At 37.8% G+C, this 16,614-nt stretch overlaps 1 protein-coding gene across 15 annotated transcripts in view; it reads right to left on the minus strand.

Annotated features, from left to right (window-relative positions):
• The window catches only part of enah (ENAH actin regulator), a 153,244-nt gene that overhangs the window by 70,233 nt on the left and 66,397 nt on the right, over positions 1 to 16,614 (minus strand). For all 15 annotated transcript variants that reach the window (XM_088928389.1, XM_088928295.1, XM_088928382.1 and 12 more), the window contains exons 2-3: positions 14,866 to 15,031; positions 2,550 to 2,727 (exon numbers count right to left, since the gene is read on the minus strand). In XM_088928389.1, coding sequence (XP_088784515.1) covers positions 2,550 to 2,727; positions 14,866 to 15,031 — 344 coding nt within the window. The remainder of the gene's footprint in view (positions 1 to 2,549; positions 2,728 to 14,865; positions 15,032 to 16,614) is intronic.

A 16,614-nucleotide genomic window follows, 5' to 3' on the forward strand; every position in this document is an offset into this window, starting at 1 on the left:
GAGGATGGTTGCATATCAGCAAATAGTCGCAAGGTCACTACTATCAACAATCACATTTTAACTACTGCATGTGCTCGGGACTGCATCATTAAAAGTCACGCTTTCAGTAGTCAGGAATTTAAAAAGATTCTCAATGTGCTAGTTTGAAAAACATTCCAATCGATTAATATCAGCTCTATTCTTCATGCTTTTCCAAACATGTGACTAGGTTCTATCACATTGCCTTCAATGACCCAAGAAATACAAGAGGAAGCCAAAGACATCATTCAATAAGGAAAGCTGTCTTTTATATTTGCTATTTCAGTAAGGGGACCACAGCTTGTACTTGTAAAAGTATAAGCCTGGAATTTTCTCTGTTGATGCGAGTGAGTTCACATATTTCAGTTTTTTTTTTCAAAACAATCAGTAAGTGGCCTACAACATTTTCGCAGGGGCTGTATTCTATAGATAAAATAAGTTCCCATTTTCAGCTCTTCAGATTCCACTGGAAGACTCAAAAAGGACTGATTTAGTTAAGCAGGTCAGTATGAGTGGTAACTGGATCAGTGAAAGTAGTCCTTATATTACCGTAGAACTATGAGGTTTATTATTCACAGGATATAGAGATACAGTAACTGTTGTGTCCAAACAGGGAATACTCTTTAAATAAAAGTAACCAAGCTTATTACTTCTAACTCCTACTTTAAACATCTGAAACACACTGCAACAAAGTTGCATATAGGAGGGATCTACAAGCGCATCACATTATATGTCTGGACAAACAGGTAACTGCAAAAATAAAGGTAAATGAGGGATAAAAAGTATATTGAAAGCAGGTGCTTCCACACAGGTTCTTGAGTTAATTAAGCAAATAACATCCCATCATGCTTAGGGTCATGTATAAAAATGTTGGGCAGGCCCAGTCGCGTCTTCCTTTGGGAAGAAGAAGAAATCTCAGTGATTTTAAGAGAGGGGTGATTGCTGGGGGCAGGTTTGGCAGGAGGGACAAAGACTGCTCAACATGCTGATGTTTCATGAGGAACAGTGGCTAAGGTGATGTTGACAAGGACGTCTGAAGGAAAGCCGTCATCAACTAGGAGCAATTGTGAACGAAAGCACTCCTCGACCATGATGCCTGTGCAGTGGGTCAAGATGCAAGGCAAAACAGACGCGCAACTCTGAATTACTTGACCTGCAGATGCCAATCTAAGGTGTGAGCAGGGAGTTTCATCAAGTACAGTCCATCGAGATCTTCACAGAGAAGAATATTATGGTGGGGTTGCAGATAATAAACCCCTTATTACATCTAAAAATGCACTTTTGTGAGTGAAGTGGTGCAAAGGTGTGCAGTGGAAAAAAAAGTCATGGTCAGATGAGTCATCCTTCTCCCTGTTCTCAACAAGTGGACAAGTACATGTATGTACCTAAAGAAGCCTACAGTCTTGAGTGCCTATTTCCCATGGGTCCAGTAGCTCAGTTCTGTCGTGGGGTATTTTCCTGGATTTTCCTGGTGTGGTTAGGTGCAGTCCACCCCTTAAAGGGCAAAATAAATGCCAATGAATACAAAGCCATTCTGAGTGATCATGTTCATCTTCTGGTGAAACATTTTTATTGTGATGGGAACAGAATCTTCCAGGATAACAATATCCCCATCCACAGTGCATGGGTGGTCACCGAATGGCTTGATGAGTATGAAAACAAAGTAAGCCATATGCCATAGCTGCCCCAGCCCAACTTAACACTATGAACACTGAACACCAAATGATGAAATTTCTTGTAGAAGAATTGTGTTACATCCCCCCATTAGAGTTTCAATCACTTGTAAAATCTATGCCAAGGTGTATTGAAGCTGTTCTGGCAGCTGGTGGTGGTCCAGTGCCTTATTAAGTGCTTCATTTAATGTTCAGTTGACACTGGAAGCCCTTAATATGTTTGGCTTGTATTTTGATACTTTTTATGATGTCATCGTGATCATCTGCTACACAGGAATGTCACTTTATCCTTGTAGAACACTAATTTCTCCGTTTTACCAGCGTTTAGGTGTAACTCCATACCTCCACACATCTAAATTTTCTTTCTCAAAAAAGGGCAGTCCCTGGTACTCTGGGGTAACAGTAATATGGGTATTTTAGAAATTGTATCTTCATTCTAATAATTTCACAAATATGGTAAAGATTAATTTATCTTGTAGCAATGTGGTGTACAGCTGGCAGTGACTACGTTTATTATCTCCCATCTTGTTTGTTTCATTAGTAAAACATGAAGCAAGGCATTTCATTCAGAATGTATTTTAAAGCAATCTAGACAAAAGCCTCTTGAAAGCATGTAAAGGCAGCAGCCCTTTCCAAAAGCTTCTCTTAAGACACTATTGTTCAGGTTGGAAGTAGACAGGAACAAAACCACTTCGTTGATTAAGGACCAGGCACTCAAGGCTGGAGTTATGGACTAGACAAGAGCAACAAGGAAACCAGCCCTAGCACAAAACACATCGCACAAAAAAGTGATGTTGCTCTAGTGAGGTTTTCTTCAGCGATCTTCAGTATAAACTCCTTTGCAACTCAGTCCCATACCTGTATCTTGAGAGTTTAATACTTCCAAGGCATGCATCATGGCACTGGCAAAAACATTGGCATCCTCTTTGCTTCCAAAGTTCAGACCGTACACCTGCCGGGCATCACGCCACTGGTGGAAGGTCTGTGTGGCCTGGTTGTATTTCAGCCCCTTGGGAATGGCGCAGTTTATTACCACCTGCAAAGATAAAGGGTATCTCTCAGGAAAGGACTAAATTAGGCAGAGGCTAGATACAACAATTGATTGTGAAGATGCAGTAAAATAGGCAAAATTAAGCACGAAGCAAAAAAAACACACAGGCAAACAAACTCCCATCAATACTTAATTCACTTAAAAATTCGAGGTTTATATTTTTTCTGACAAAACAATATAATGAAACTTAATTTCACAGATGTCTACGCACTTTTTTTCACAAATAAGGTGATAAACATCTAACACCCATTGTTGGCATCTACAAATTTCTGTAGGTGTTAAAAATGGACACTGATTATGGTCTTAGCTGTTTCTGACAAGTGTATGTTGCAACAGATCAAGCTGATGAAGATTCAAGTCATGCTCTAAATTAAAAATAATTTTAAATGATTATAAAAGCTGACAAAACCTGTATTTACCACATTCAATGGCTTTTGTTCTCATTTTGGGCAGCAGAAGGTGCTAAAATATTAATGATGTTAAAAAAATCTTCCCAGAACTGCAATTAAATGTCGAACTAATTGTTTTGACAGTAAAAATGAAAGCAAGTTAAAACTAAAAGGAATAATAATACATTCAATGTCAAAGAGAGGAGAAATGTAATTTCACTTAGAAATCAAAAGAATTAGAATTAGAAGAATAAGTCAGTGAAAGGATCCACATTTTAGCTACCAAAATTAGACCCTTAACTATACACATTTTTCCAGACTGGACAACCATTTATAGCTCATTTTCACAAGTTTACTCTACTACTGTAGTGAGAAGTAAACAAATGAAAAACAATGATTCCAAGAAAACAAAGCAGCAGAAAATAGATACTTTCTACTTCATAGCTACACAAATCTGTCACTCAGGTATGTGTTACATTAATATAGCTTACACTGGGAAAGTAGATCATCGCATTACTAATAGGAGGCTTGTTAATACTTTGGGTTTTCAGTAGGTGTGCAGCTTATTATATTCCCTCAACATTTTCACATGAACAGTTAGGCCCGCTTATTGAAAAACGCATGACAGTAATAGAAGTGAACTGTAGGAAGTTTACACTTTCCCCGATTAAATGCAACATTCAGTATTAGTATCAGAATGCTTAAAATTCATAAAGGTACAGTAAAACAAGTTTTACCTTTATCATTTTTTCTTCAGATCATCTTAATAATAAAATGCTTTGAAGAAATCCCACGAATGGCTCAGGAATGGAAAGCACTTTCAGAGAACACATCAATCCAAATAGACCAGACACTGCTGGCTGGAACTTCAATTGCTGTATATAATTAAGATACCAAGATTTCTCAAACAATGTAATAACTGACCAATTAAACGTAATGATACTGAACTACCCCAGAGTATGGTCAGCTTGTCATACAACAATGATCAATCTTTCTGGATGCTTATGCGCTTGCACTGTTGTCATAAACTGGTGTCATTCTTGAGGAACTTGTCTCCAAAGAGGTTCCAATAACAAGTGATTCCAATAGCAGGCATGGATTGAAGAGAGTGACCATGATTCTGCACTCCTCTGTCCCATGCTGGTGCAAAAAATGTCTGAGATGATGGACAATTACTAATTCCATCATGAAAGAGTACAATTTAACCACCCACTCAAACCAATATCAATCTTAATTAAATGATCTGAAATCTCTTTGCTAGTCACCTTACTGTACCTCCCCAGTATAGTATACTGCTGATATATATCCCTTTCCATCCCACTCTGAAAACCTACAGTATTTCCTGGAAGCAGTTAATGATTATGCTGTAGGAAATCTGAGCACAAAACGAAGGACACTGAGTCATTCAGAACAGAAGACAATAAGAACAAATGAAATAATAGGTTTCTTGAAGTAGTCCTCTTAAAAGCTGCAACATTTTACTCAGATGATCAATCGAGATATAATAATGTTGTAGTTTAATATACTTCCGATTACACTGGAAGATTGTCTTCTTATCAACTTCTGTATCAACATTCTTCTATAATTTGCAATTAGATTTAAACAATTAGAAATGCTGTTCAGTGCAGAAAAATGGGAAAGAGAATTTTGTGGTAAGCTACTTCTTACCTAATCACAGGTTTTTCAGAAAGTATCATCATGGGATGGAATATGCAACTGCACCAGTGATGCTTATAACGTAACACTCCTAAAATTAAGTCTCTTTAGATTGTTTCATGCTATTTATCCAACCACGTTTGCATTTGTCTTGCCGTCTCTGATTATTAAAATGGATTCTATCACTTTTCCTAACCATAAGCCGTTTCTGTATCAGAATTCATCATATCATCACTAAAAATCTCCATTCCTGGAGCTTTTTCTAAATTTCCCATAAAATACAAAAAGTAGTTAGGATATTGCTAAGCAATTTCAGGTATTTTTAAGTAACTCTGGGTGGTGACTGAGACCAACTTAACTTTTTAATGCATTGTTCTGCTTTTTGTAATTGACAAATTCGCCACATAGCCTACCTTCCAGCAGATATTTTCTTTTAAAGTCCCATCCCAGAACTGAATGCAGCTGCTCTTATTCAACATAATATCACAGAGTGTGCACAGTAAAACTGTGTATTATGAAAATTTATCAGAGTGGGACTTTTGCTGCAAGTCTGAAGACTTTTCTGCAGGGTGTATGGTACCTTTAAAAGTTAGGATCTCAAAAACAGCTTCCTTGATATTCATGTTGGAGAACTGGATTGTTCACCCCCATATCACTAGACCAAGTAATGTTCACTCTTTGGTGAAACCCGTACCAGACGGATCAAGCATCAAATCAAAAGGGATTAAATAAACTAATGGGAATCTATCTCACTATTCAAATGCATCTCTAAAACAATGAGAATTCCCCTTAGCCTGTGGATTCCACAACGCAGACAAACAGGATTCCCAACAACATAAAACAGCAAGTCCTTTTACTTAAAGAGTACAGTACTTTTCTATTCTATAAAAGGAGGTTTCTCTCTCACGATCCAATCACTTTTCGTCTAGTCTTTCTCTCTCCTTTGAGGTGATTTCTATTCTCTCTGTTTACTGTACTATTTACACTGACATGAGACCTACTTTCCCTATTTATTTGAACACTGGCTTAATGACCATACTTGGGATGCTCCAGTCACTGTTGAATATTGATGTTCTGTAATGACTGACTTAATGATTCAAAGAGTTACTTGAGCTTGAGTTGTCCATTGGTACCACTATTTGCTCACCATTTTGACCATTATGATGAGTTCATGTGAGCCAATCAGATACACATTCTATGCAAATATTCAGAGAATGCCCTTGATATAGGGTTCTTTTCTTGGGAACCTCAAACATTCTGCTAATCCCCAAACTACAACAATATTTTTAAAAAGACTAAAACATTGATACTACTATCAATGTTTTATTGATCATTTGCCCTGATTGTTCCACTGTACAGACTGTTCTGTATTAACTCATGATTATCATAAAACTAATTGCTTACACTTATATAGCTCTTTTCTGGACACTCCACTCAAAGTGCTTTACAGATAATAACCACCACCAATGTGCAGCATCCACCTGGATGATGCGACAGCAGCCATAATACACCAGAATGGTCACCCCACATCAGCTATTAGTGGGGAGGAGAACAGAGTGATGAAGCCAGTTCAGAGATGGGGATTATTAGGAGACCATGACTGGTAAGGACCAATGGGCAATTTGGTCAGGATGCCAGGGTTACACCCCTACTCTTTTCCAGAAACACCCTGGGATTTTTAATGACCACAGAAAGTCAGGACCTCGGTTTTACTGTACATCTCATCCGAAAGACAGAGCCTTTTTACAGTATCGTGTCCACGTCACTATACTGGGGTATTAGGACCCACACAGACTGCTGGACCGCCTCTTTCAGCAGCAACCTTAGTTTTTCCCAGGATGTCTCCCATCCAGGTACTGACCAGGCTCACACCTACTTAGCTTCAGTGGGTTGCCAGTAGTAAGCTGCTGGGTGGTATTACTGCTGGCGATGTAGTTGACAAAATATTTAGAACAGGAGGAAAAATTAACAAAGCTACAAAACTTTCTTCAATGGTAGACAAGTTTTTTTAAATGACTTGCTTATTCTTTCAATGATAGCTCCAACCCTTTCCATACAATTGACTGTGGCTTTAAGGTCAAGTAAATTGCATTTCCTTGTCAGAAAAAGTAATACATGTACTTCTCATTCTTGCGGCAAAACACTGAACTCTTCCTGAAAGGACTCAACACCTTGATGGACATGATGTACAGTATACTGCCCCACCATTCAGTTAGTGGAACACAAAAAAGCAAAAGAAATGTTACAATTCAACTAGCTTTGTGTACAGATCAATGCTCTGTTCTCTTACTTTCATTAAGCATGTTTTTCCTCGTAGAGGTCGCAAGATTTTCCTCCAGAACGTCAGTTTTTGCAACACAATCTGATTACATCACTTGCAAACATGACACGTAAAGGTATTTAATATAACATTAATGAGTTTAAATAAACACTTGAATGCAACAACTAATTACACAGCTGAATGAATACAGGAAAGAAGGAGAAAGCGTTGATGTCACACCAAAAACAGAAGTAAAGCTGAGAAAGAGAAAAGGGAATCCATTGCCTTAGGTTCTACAGTGCCAGACACACATGGCCGTCAGATTGCACATCAAAAACTGGATTTTTACTGCTCTTGAATACCTGCAGTTTGGCTATAAACTAAATGAACATTAGAAAAATATACAGAAGAACTAAGGGGAGGGGGGGGGGGTCACACCAATTCAACATTTTTTTCAAGGTCTTTCACCACCTTGAGAATGAGATGGTTAGAAAAAAAGTTCTGTCATTTCTCAGTCAATAGAGGAATGTACCTGTAGAATCTTCCAACCACTGCCTCAAACAAACACTTTCCAGTCCTCATTATGCACTGATTCTGTAGCAAGAGCTCCTAACAACTACCAAAGCTTATGCTGTACTTCCTTCCCAAAATTAAATTATCAAGTGCTTACGGCAGATGTTTAGCAACCGAACCAGAAAGGAAAAAAACTTGAATCGGAAAGTTCAGTGAAACATGTGATTTACAAACACTTGATTAAAGAACATTGGGAAAATGCTGATGCAATACACGCCCATGATGGAATTCACTGGGAGAGGAAAGGGGGAGGGCATCTGGATGAATCTTCCTGACACCTCAGCCCAATGGACAAACCAGCCTTTGTTAGACAGATGACTACAAACACATTTCCTGACCTCATGCCTCTAACACTTGTTTCCCATTAATCAAAAGTCATTGTAGTCTAAGGCTGATGAAACTGAAAGGACTTGCAGTGCTTTGGAGACACTAGGGAGGATTAGCTATTATAAAAAGCTTTAGCAGCTCATGATTTTCTAATTAGGAAAAAACATATTAAAAGATCATTAGAAAGACACTAATGTGCGGGGTGGTTTATAGCATTCTATTACAGGAGTGGAAGAATTCATTTTTGTAAAAAAGCTTATTTTGCTTTCTAATCCATCAAGATTTTCTTTGCAGTGGATGAAAAAAAATGTACCATGTAATAATCTTAAATGAGCTCAAATTCCAATTATTCAAGCCTTTTCCCCCCCAAAGTAAACGGTTTCTTAAAAAAACAACAAGCACTATTCAGCGTGGTTACTGGTAATAGTCACTGCTACTCATTCCATATTAAATTGTCTTTTCTAGACAGGCCAAGCTTTCAATGATTTCAAAAGTAGGATGATCACTCAGTGGTTGCCTGACATAACACTTTGTTATATCTGATCCACACTTTAAAATCTGCACCCTTTGTAGTTCATTTTCAATATTAAGCTATTAATCTTAATGACAAGCTCTAAAAGGGAAAAAAAAGCATTTAAAGTGAACAATTCTTTATTCTTCTTGCAACTATGGCATTATAGACTTGAGAAAAATTACAAATCCGCCAGGAACAAAAATCAATCTATTGATTTAGCTTTGGAGAGCCAGATTTTGGAATGGGGGGGGGGCTTACTGATAATGGGGCCCCTCTGTTCTTATAAGGCAGCCATAAACCTTCCAATTTTTGTAATAAGTTGTCTCCTTTAAAATCCACTTTTGAGTAATCAGTTCTTTTTATGTTCATGTTTCAATAACTGCAGTCTCCACTAAGAGTTATTTTCATCTCATCTTCTGCCTCCTGAATTATTAAAAGCATCGTGTAAAAGAGAAGCCTCATACAAAGCCTCACACCAGTGACGATGTCACTGTTGCCTGTCCGTACCTACAATATACTTGGCTTCTTCACCATCCTTAAACCTTTGTGATGTTTATCTTTCCTGCAATCAGTGAGTATGGATCCACATTCAGTACGTAAAGTCAAATTTCCTTACACGACCATAACAAATCCAGTCACTGTTCCGAATAGAAAACTCAGATTAGCAAATAAAGTATATTTAATTTGCCGCATCAACATTCCACAAGCATATTTTGAAACTTAAAAGAACAGCAAAGAGAACATGCAATTCCACTGCTGAGGCGGCAGCTCATGTTCTGTACTTATGCAGTAACCTTGAATGTTTTTAGTCGTCCAGTAAACGTTTGAATTTTGAAGTGATTATTAATGTTTCGTTAGCCATGGTTTTTCAATTCACCAGGTTATTCAAATACACTTTACCAACATTTAGCTCTTCACTTGCACTGCTACAGGTATGCAGTGAATGCAAGTATATCCACAAAACTTCAGTAACAGTGTACACTTACATATGACTCAAGTCAATTCAGTCCTTCCACAGTGGCATATTTTGGACTGCTTTTGTATGGATTCTTGGTTGGAACAGTTTGTTAAAGATGACTAGTATTAAATCACATTGCACTCATCACTCAACACTGACAGCACTATTTCAACACAAATTCTCAATCCAAAAACACCTAATGCCTTTAACCCTTCACTCCACATACTCACCTTGAAAAAACATCTACACAGGATGCAGTGTAATATGACCTTATACTGCACCACCATGCTGTCAGCTGCCTCAGCACTACACGTAGTTTCACTGCTTAGTGCAAGTTTTCACACAGCCATTCATTAAATTTGTTTAAGGAGACTTAGAAGGTTGCCAATGGAAGAAAACTACTGCAGTCTTTAAGTAAAATGCTGCACTCTGAAAATCTCACAACCAGTTCAGCTTCTGAATAGTAATTTTGCCTCTTCAAAAAAACTTCAGTTAATAAATGAGACAAACATACCATGAATTATGCATGTGCATTCAGGTGTGTGAAAAGGCAGGTACAATAGAACATATGCAGTGTATGAGAACAGTATAAATCATGCATAACTCATGTTACAGACAGCTTTCCGTTGTCTGTTTACACTATAAGTGAAGGGAAAAAGTATTTAAAAAATCATTCATTCGAATTTCAGTGCAGGAGATTTTGGTGATGTCAGCAAATCTACGTATTCTGTTTGACACAGATGTATTGGAATATGTATAAATTATTCAAAAATGGAGCTTCAACATGTAAAGAAATAATCTTAAAAAACTCAAGAAACAGATGAGTGATATTAAATTATTTATACAGCTTTGGAGGAGCACCTTAAAAAGGAATCCATTTTGACAAGAGGGGCTTAACCAAGACCACAGCTTCTACAATGCCATGCCAATAAGCAAAGGAAAAAAAACTCTGAAAGGCTACTCCAAACAAGATTAGAGGGATTCTTTGCTGAAATGTAGGTGAAATCAAAGCCACAAAACAAGACTGATTACTCTCATTTAACAAAGTTTCTAGTTTAAACAGAAAAATCATAATCAGTCTTAAGTAAGAGTTTTAAATTTAACCCAAGTCAAAAGTGTCTGCTAATTAAATCTTCGATGTCTCCACAGCAATTAAACTACTCTGTATCTGGAACTATAGTACTATTTAATAATGCCTCTTACTCACGCTCTTCCAGTAATACTAAAATCAGTCCATCACTATGTCGGGCTGTATGTTGGTGCACCAACTGAAAATGAGCCCTTTGTTTCCCCACTTTTCTCCTCATCATTCCACAAAGCTGGATTTACAGCTTGGAGGTCTCTTCAATATAATTGTATCAAGCCATCATAACTGCTTGTGAAGCTGACTTCTCCTTTCAAGTTGAATGCAACTAAAAACCAACTATTTTTAAATTGGTTTCCAGTTATGGTATCCATACACTGAGAAAAATAAAACCGGATGTTCAGCACTCATAAATACTAGATTTAAGTTGGGACTTCCCTCTTGCCAAAACAGCTGCTACACAGCTCAACCTTCTGTCTCCAATATGTCTTCAAACATTCTTAAGACAAAACACTTACAAATGCCGGGGTAATGCACACAGTTCTTTAAACACACCACTATTTGCGAACGCTGACAATTGTTTCCCTGATAAGTTTGGCTCAAGTACAAATAATCCACTTATTTTACAAAATAACTATGATAAGCATTTATTCTGTGAACCAGCTTACATTAGCTCTGAATTTTCAAAAACAGAGCACTGAATTCTTCCCCTTCCCTCCATGTCGCCAAAGAAAAACTCTTAAAACAGCTCCTAAATAAGAATCTGAAAGCTATGCACTACAAGCCTCCACCCCCACCCCCACCCTTCTTCTGTAGTAGGAACATACAAATGACAGGAAAGGATTTAGGGGGCGTTGCAGCCAGCACCATGGAGGCGGACCCCACAAGACGCGTGTCCCACCTCTGTAAATTAATTAATGTGTAATTTGCGGCAAGACATGAAGCAAGTTAAAGGGGAACTGTAGTCTCAATTTCTCAGGCTGGTTATTAAACCTCGGTAACAAAATAAATTCATTGACATTACAGAAAAAAATACTAATTTCAAAATAAGCACAAAATCATGTCTAGTGAAACTACTGTAAGTTGCTGTGTTGTCTCCAACTTGAAAAAAGTTCCCACAAATTCCAACAACATGCTGCCCTTCCTGCTCACTAGTCATTGTAATGACTAATGTAATATAATGTACAAGTGAATAAATACAGGTTTTGCAACAGACATTTCAATGCTCAAATGTTCCAATATAATCTGCATGCAGAATTACTAGTGTAGTGTAGTAGTGTTTGTCTACAAAACAGAGTCAAAATCAAACGCAATATTTCTATTGGATTAAAATAGATGTATTCACAAGCCTGCTTGTTTACAATGTCATAGTGCTGCACACAGCACTGAATTATAGAACATGACGCTGCACAAACAGGATACCTGGAAATGTTGTGATGATAATTTTGTGATAAATTGGAGGTTTGAGAAGTTACTGTGCACATTTTACTTTTATTACAGTTTGAAAGACCATTCTTTCCAACCCCAAAATAAGGAAATAAGGAAATAGCATTGCTGTTCCCCTTTATACAGTACGTAAAACAGCTATCCTTTTCACTAGATATCACTCATCTAGAAAGTCTGTCTCTCATTTGAGGCTGATCTTTGCAAAGTTCACATTGGCAGCTGTTAATTTTAAAAAAAGCAGTTTTCCTGCATTCAGCAAGTCTAAAACTCCCATTAAATATTTCTGGCAAAACCTTAGACATCAGAATAACTCCATAATGTGACAACATGAGAGGCTTTGAGAATCCGGTTTACAAACCAAAGTTAAGCAATCACTGCTTGCTTGGTTTAACCTTTTCTTTGTCTTGTTATATCAGGATATCGTTTCAAAGACGACAAGACAGAGGTGCTGCCATCCACATGAGTCCCCTAACACAGTACAGAACCGTCTTACCTGACTCTAAACAGAACCACCTACAGAAACAGCCTGACAATTTGTACTATATCTAGAGTTTGTGCCACAGACAGAACCAGCACTGCTCAGCTGCTGAAACCTCATGAGCTTGGGATTCGAGGTGACAACTGCAAATCTATGGTCTGGGGATGCAAGGCCTCTAGTAGACCTGGTTACCTGCTGGGTTTACCACAAGAGTTGCAAAACATTGGAGACGTACCTCATAGTAGCTCAAAAGAAGCTGATATCAAACAGCTTTGTAATCCACTATGCCCAAGATCCTAAGGATGTACAACACCTAAAACCTTTAGTAAAAGCCCTAACACTGGAATCTGGCTCAAAAACCTGGTGTGTACCCTATTAAACACACATGGGGTTACTTTAATAAAATCAGTGCTTCCTTCTACCCTACCAAAAACCACATAGCAAGAAGCCTGTAATGCCATAACCCATTTCATTCACTAAATACATTAAAGAAGGCCTGGTAAAATACACTTTTAACATTAATATTAAATGCAGACAGTTTTTGAAAAACAAAGTTTAGGATGTGAATAATGTTGTCTTTGAAATACTTGGACAGTAGCAATAATGCTTAATTTTAAATTGCTGCAATCAAGCAATTATTTACTACAAGTGCAAAGAGTCTCCAATATTGTGATATTATTCAGAAAGACAAATCTCACAATGGAGTTCAAAATGTACCATGCAAGCTCCGGCCTTCCTCACCCATAAAATTATAAGATGTTGAACTGCTTTTTTCAAATCAGCTCCTGAATGTTCATAGAATTTTCAGTTCAATCTGTGACTTACCTCTTTAAAAGGAAAAAAATATGCCCACAGTGATGGGAGATAGTTTGAATGCTATAGGCAAAATGTTTCCCAGTATTTTTTCTCCAAATTCATCTCATTGTGCTTATTTTTGTGTGTTGATGGACGATCTCATCCAGAGTGCATCACGTATACCACGCATCAAAAGAAACTTATCAGTTAGAACGACATTCAATTCAAGACATCATCATCAGGAAAATGGCAATCTTTTATAGCAGCTACACTAACATTTTAATCAATCAGACATGACAAATAAGGACATAGTGGTTGCAAATGAAAAGGAGGACTTTCAGCCCATCTAGCCTGTTTGTTAGTAGCTTATTGATTCAGGGACCTCTCCAGCCATTTTTAAAGGAGTACTGAACTCAACAACATGGCTGGTTGGCTTGTATAATAGTCCCACAACTCACTGTGTACGGAAGTGTCTCCTGTTCTGAGTTTTAAAATCTCCACATGTTGTATAATATTTCACAGTTTATTCTGAGGAAATCCAACAGCTTTACTCTATTATGCTTTGGAGAATTTTATATACTTGCATCGGGTCCATTCATAGTCTTCTCTGTTCAAGAATAAAAAGGAAACTTTTGGCTGTAAGTGTAGTAATATATGTAGGTAAATTATGCTGATTAACATCTGTCATTAACCTAGATGATCAACAGGGACTTTACTGAGGAAGTCACAGCTACAGTAAATAGAGTGTGGCTATCTTAGAAATTAGCACAAGCTGTACATTAGCAATTATGTTTTACACCAAGTTGCTGTTCTGAAGATCTTGAACAGCCATGTTTCTGTTCACTGGCCTTTTAGCTCCAGAAGCTACTCTGCATCCTAGCTCACCTGATAAATTAACAATGCATCCATGGTGAAACAATCATTCTCATTTCACAAAAAAAGTCATTGCTACAAGAGCAGCATGACAACATCAGCTATCCTGCTGGGATACTGGCATGACAGGATGAGACTACAGGCATGGCAGCAGGAGACATTGGAACTAGATCAATGTAGCTCTGTGCAGTCAGATCACCTTCAGGAAGAAGTTGTGCAACAACTAGACATTTCTGTGAGACCATCACATTTAGACCAATTGATAGGTCTGTAGTACATACAGTAATTAGAATACTATCACACTTGCTGAGATCTACACAAAACTTAAATTCTTCAATAAAATGGATTTGACTCCACTGTGGGCAGGAACCCCACTGAGGCACTGCTCCAACATAGCAGTGACACAAAAGCACTGCTCTCAAGTTATGCAATGAAGCAAAGAAGAGTTTTTTTTCTTCTCTTGATTTTCACCCGGCTTGACATATGACATATTAATATGCTTCATAATCATTATTATCATTAATGATAGCATTTAGTGTTTATTTAAAAGCCACAACTTCAATTGACTCACCAACTGATCAAAGGAGTGCCCAAAACATTGACCAAAGTGCCGTATCCTTTTTGGCAATTAATAATAAAAAAATATATTTTGATAATCAGTATATTTCTTGGTCCACAACAAATGGAAATCCCCATTACAGGAAACCCTGCAGATGTCACACTGGAGAATTTAATCACATATAGCAGATGATCCATCTGCAGTCTCTCACCTGATGGTCCTGGATCTTGCGTCCCACCACTCGGAATGCATTGTTCCCTGTGTGATGGTAGATGTGGACTCTGCTGAACCCTGTAGAGCCGCCGGCTGGCACCCATTTCTTGTTGGCATCATCATATACCATGACAGCAGCTCGGGCTTGACAAATACTCTGTTCACTGCAGAAGAAGCACAAGAGCACGTGGGTTAAATGAAAGAATTGACTTCTTGCACCGACAGGTAGTTTCCTTTTGAATTTTCATCTTAAGTAGGAGACCTACTGCAGTGAGGTCATTAAGAACACCCATCCATTATCAGAAAGCTGCTTACATCAGGTAAGAGCTACCCAGAGTATACGGTGCAAGATGGGACTATACCCCTGGACAGGACACACAGAGAAGTTAGAGATGCCAAACAAGCTTGCTAGCGTGTCTCTGCCAGGTGAGAAGAAACAAGAGCACGCAGAGAGCATGAATGTGAAAATACAATAAAAGTAGAAATGGGTTTCTCTCTGGTTGATAAAGGATTTAGTGCAGAACAGGCCATGACAAACACTACCAAAACGAAAGGAACATTTACCAATGTTAAAGGACTTAAATGAAATCTACAGTGCATTTTAAGAGGAAAACAATCTACTTAAAAATGGAGATGACAGATTACAATATTAACAGAAGGGATTTCACTTGAAAAAAAAACACAACAAATGGTGCAAATCCTATTTAAAAGGCCTAGTAAATCCCAAAGCCCTGTGGAGCTTGACATCTGCTACAGCTTTTGAAGCAGTAAGAGAGTAACAGGGTGTGGCTAACATTTTCCCACAACCCCTGGCTCAGTTAAATTCTGTTGCAAAGTTGTAAATGTGTTAAGGTATTGTCCCCAAATGCAAAAATAAACATGTAGGCCATTTCAAACTGGGCACTGTTATATTATTTAGAGACTAGTTCTGTCAATGACTCCTTTGTTATACGTGCTACATAGTGTAGGAGCATACAAGTAAGAGGAGATCATTTGACCCACCTGAATCATTTTAGGGTAGTAAATTTATCCTAGTATCTTATTTTGTGAAAGAAGCTAGAATATAGGCTTCTAGGTAGTTCGTTTTCCTACTCCCACAGCCCTTTGGGTAAAGAACGGCTTATTTGTCTTGGTTTTAAAGGCTCTTCTACTTAGTTTCCAGTTGTGTCCTCTGATTTGTGCATGTTGATTCTGAAGAAATCAGCTGGGTTGATTTTAATCAAACTTTTCTTAGGATTCGGAATACTCTACAAGCATTGTTGACGGTTATTAATATACAGTATGATATTGGAGTTTCCAGATCTTTGCCTCAATGCTGGTCATCTTGGTTTCAACAAGGAGGATGGCTTTTATAATGAAGGTTTACTACTTAAAGCACAGATCCTTTTGTTATAATTCATTCTTTTCTGAATACAAAGTCCTCGTTATACGTCACCCTACTATATGCTGTTTCACACTTATGTCGTTGATGAACTGAGAAACTCAATGTAAAAATTCTTCACAACTTTCAGAAAACACCATGAATCTTCCTGGTAAATTTTTAACTTGTGTACTGTACCAGCATGCTCAGCGTAGCTTCTAGGTCTACTATCTTACATCGCGACTGTCACATTCTGTCCGATATTTCGACTTTGTGTTATATCTTTGCAATCCCTTAAATATGAGTAGTAAGAAAATTGCTAGTGTAGTTTGTACATGAAGAAAAACATTATGCTATCATGCTGGATGTTAAATTTGATGGCCTAAG

Source organism: Atractosteus spatula, chromosome 2 (assembly GCF_055471065.1).
Source record: "Atractosteus spatula isolate fAtrSpa1 chromosome 2, fAtrSpa1.hap1, whole genome shotgun sequence".
Classification (NCBI taxonomy): domain Eukaryota; kingdom Metazoa; phylum Chordata; class Actinopteri; order Semionotiformes; family Lepisosteidae; genus Atractosteus; species Atractosteus spatula.